The following is a 3,653-nucleotide window of genomic DNA, read 5'->3' on the forward strand; positions in this document are numbered from 1 at the left end:
GTGTATACGTATATATACAATGATAACTATAATTTAATAGCCAAAATATATAATAATGCAGTTTTTGCCCCAATTTACTCGTGGTCACATAAACTGATCATACTAAATACATCGGCCAGATTCGTGAATGTATCACCCCTTAAAGTTTTATAAGCTTGATATCTTGACCTCATTTAAAGATTGTTCAATCTTATATGACCAATATATTTTGTATGTTTGCAGAACGGGGAGAATCTAGCCAATATTGCCGGATCAAGGCCAATTGTGTTGACTATGATGGGGTCTAACGATGTCATTGAGGTGCCGATGTCAGCGGTGCGTTTCATTGAGGACATGTCGGACTCTGAGAAGCAAACAGAACTCATGGTATGTATCGGGTGTACGTGTGTACGAGGTGACTATCAGTTGGAGACCAATGGCGGTGATAGGCGACGCCATCCGCCATACGCAGACCAAACCTGGTTCAACGCAAGTTATTGTGTACTTTTCCATGTATCCTTAAGCATTCCCACGCAAAGGTGTGGACTGAAGTTGTAGTGCACGAGCCAGCTATTTTATTTTATATTTGTGCGACGGATATATTGGAATGTCGTCGGTGGCTATCGTTGCGTGTGATACGTCGTGCCCCTGGAGTGCGCGGTCTTGTGGCTGCAATCTCAAGCGACGCATGGGCATGGGTGGGCCTTATAATTGTAGTTGGTTCACGGACTGTACCCATTCTCGTTACCAAAAGCTCCGCAGAACCTTCTGCTCGTCTCATAGATAGCCATGCGTAGTCTTTGTCCCCGGCGCATGTAGGGTCATAGAACGGCAGACAGCTATATCAATCCAATACCTGACAATATATTATATACACATATCGATATATCTACATTTCTATGCATCTAATATATATATTCGTGCACATTAGTCGGGACTCATGACTACTTTTTCCTCTGGTCAGAGGTTTATGCGTGACCGTCATAATCTGACTATGGAGGAACGCAGAATGGCTGAGAACTTCATCGAATCAATACCCGGCATGCCCGATTTCCACACCTACGATTTCAGCTCCGTAAACAGTATCAATATCTTCCGAGCGGATCTGGCTAAGCACAATACGGAGGCTGTACACCTAGTTAGTCAGGTACACTATATATATATATATTTATATATATATAGAAGTTGAGTTCTGCGAGTACTTTAGTTTCGGTATGACTGTGTAATGTAAACACGGCGTATAGGGTGGCGATAGAGACAACATCGCTTGCCAAGCGTGAATGCGTGGGTCATTCAATTGTTCCTTGTTTGTTTGTGGTTAGTCCAGCCCGTGGATGTTTGTAGTTGGCTTTCACTATACCGTCACCCTATGTTCAGATGATGCGGGTGTAGTTCGCGATAACTATCTTCACACAACCTGCTCAACAATCCCACTTGTATCACTCTACTTATCTATATCACCAGGCTATGCGGGTGGAGTTTGCCTGCAGTAGTAACGACTTAGACGCACTTAAAGGCGTCGCCATAACCAACTATCACCCCGCATACTCACCATTGGCACTAGCTGCTTCTGGACTGGTTCGTACGTCACATCCTCTGACCCTGGCGGTCAACAACGGCAATATCGAGATGGCCAGGTACGAAGCGTAGTACAAATCAACGCATACGTATTGGCGTGTGAGTATGCTTATATATGTCAGTGAAGCACTTGCTCGTGTCTGTATATGGCAATCGAGTTATGTTCTTGCATCCGTCAGGCTTATATGTCAGTGAAGCACTCGTTCACGTCTGTATATGGCAATCGAGTTATGTGTGTACATATGTGCATGTAGTAGCGTATTCGTTAGGCTGATCTGGCTGTGAAGCACTTGTCCGTGCATCGAGATAGTCACGTAAATATTTCAGTACAGTGTCGTCCTGCTATGTTTATCAGTGCAGATCCCATATTGCACAACATTGTTCATGGCTATATACGGCCTTCGTGTCGGTGGTTAATCTGAATTGGCCGAAGTTCGGGACTATGACGTATAGGTCACATCGATCGATAACGTACACACCACATCGATCGATAACATCTACACGATCGACAACGTACACAGGCTGTCCTAGGAATGGCGCGTAGTCAGGGAGTGTGAGAAGTTCGGTACCATTTTTTATCCGGTTTATCGGTAATCGGTGTTCCTAGCGACCATCTGGTATACTCGTAACTATCCGTTTAGCAACACACTGTGTGCACTCCCAAAACAATCTGTGTGATAAGGGGTGGGAGATGGGAGAACACTGTTGTTACTTCTCTCCGTGACCTTTGCCCAGTGTTATATACATACTCGGATGTATCTGTTCAGTCTCACCGGGGGTTACTCGTCTTCCAAGCAAACGAAAGGGATGGGTACGCCCGCCACATTCGATGTGTGCAATGTGTGCAAGAATAGGTAACATTTGATCCGGTGCTTCACGAAATCGAGACTGTGCATTCACTGGTACATACTGGTAACAACGTCCCCCTGGCATACAAGTTGTGATGCATATCTTAGCGACGGATAGATGAGCTAACATGTACTACATCTCGATTTCAAGAAGGGATATGTGAAGTGTTTGTTCTCATTCAATAATGGATTTTGGGTTGGTTTGTACTCTCAGTAGGCACGTACTGACCTTCTACTTTCATTCACTGGTCAGATATAGATGGAATCCGATTGACTTTTGTGTTTGGCCTCGTCCACTCTCCAGGTATATACTTGATGAAGGGCGCGTGAGTATACCAACGACGTCGCGTATATTCCGGAATAGGAGAGAGCTGATACCGTTTCTGCACGCAGCCACAGCCAAGAATGATATTGAGATGATGAAATTACTGCTGGCTCACCATGCAGATCCCTATGAGGTAAACATAACAGATATGTACCTTAAGTATTTAACATATATACACATACATATCTACATGTATAAATAAATACACACACTTATATATATATACATATATATATATGTGTGTGTATATATGTATATATACATATGTATATATATATGTGTGTGTGTGTGTGTGTGTGTGTGTGTATATACTGTCTGCACACTCTCCAACTGGCACTGCGCTATGTAACTTGGATATATGGCCCATACAATGTGTCTTTTGGGAGTGACCGCTAACACGGTCATATTGAGGCAAATGACAGGTTGCTAGAGTATCACTTGTACCGAATTCCAACAAGGGGTTATATACTTGTAGTTCTGCATAGATGTAGTCCTGCATGCCTATCAACACAATCATATACGTGTGTTCATTTATTCAGCAGCTCACTCGTATCCGGCACTATTCTAAAACCTTAACATTAGGTCGCCCACAAGATGTGTCCTGTGGGGGTGGCGTGTTTACACGGTCACCTTGAGGCCATAGACTTTCTGTTGGAATACCGCTTGGACCGGTCAGAGGTAGTGTGCAGACGCAACATGCAGGATATGGGTGACAAGTGGCTGGATTTGTGTGCCATGAACGATGCACCCGATGTTGCGCGGCTGCTTATAGGTGTGTTAGCTGAGTTTAAATACGCACTAGATATGATGAAACAACAGTATGGGTTAGTTTATATCTTTTATTGTATTAGGTATGTTGAGCATGCTTACAATTGTACCATGTACAATCATATATATGCACACTGAATACTAGATGCAGTGGC

The 3,653-nt window shown here is 43.6% G+C and overlaps 1 protein-coding gene across 1 annotated transcript in view; it reads left to right on the forward strand.

Annotated features, from left to right (window-relative positions):
- Positions 1–222: 222 nt before the first annotated feature.
- SARC_10416 (hypothetical protein) overlaps positions 223–3,653 on the forward strand; it is a gene marked incomplete at both ends in the record, with an annotated part of 5,972 nt that continues 2,541 nt past the window's right edge. Inside the window, 5 exons of the mRNA XM_014295541.1 lie at positions 223–366; positions 944–1,126; positions 1,444–1,616; positions 2,710–2,863; positions 3,313–3,502. Coding sequence (XP_014151016.1) covers positions 223–366; positions 944–1,126; positions 1,444–1,616; positions 2,710–2,863; positions 3,313–3,502 — 844 coding nt within the window. The remainder of the gene's footprint in view (positions 367–943; positions 1,127–1,443; positions 1,617–2,709; positions 2,864–3,312; positions 3,503–3,653) is intronic.

The sequence above is a fragment of the Sphaeroforma arctica genome (genome assembly GCF_001186125.1).
Source record: "Sphaeroforma arctica JP610 unplaced genomic scaffold supercont1.1241, whole genome shotgun sequence".
Classification (NCBI taxonomy): domain Eukaryota; class Ichthyosporea; order Ichthyophonida; genus Sphaeroforma; species Sphaeroforma arctica.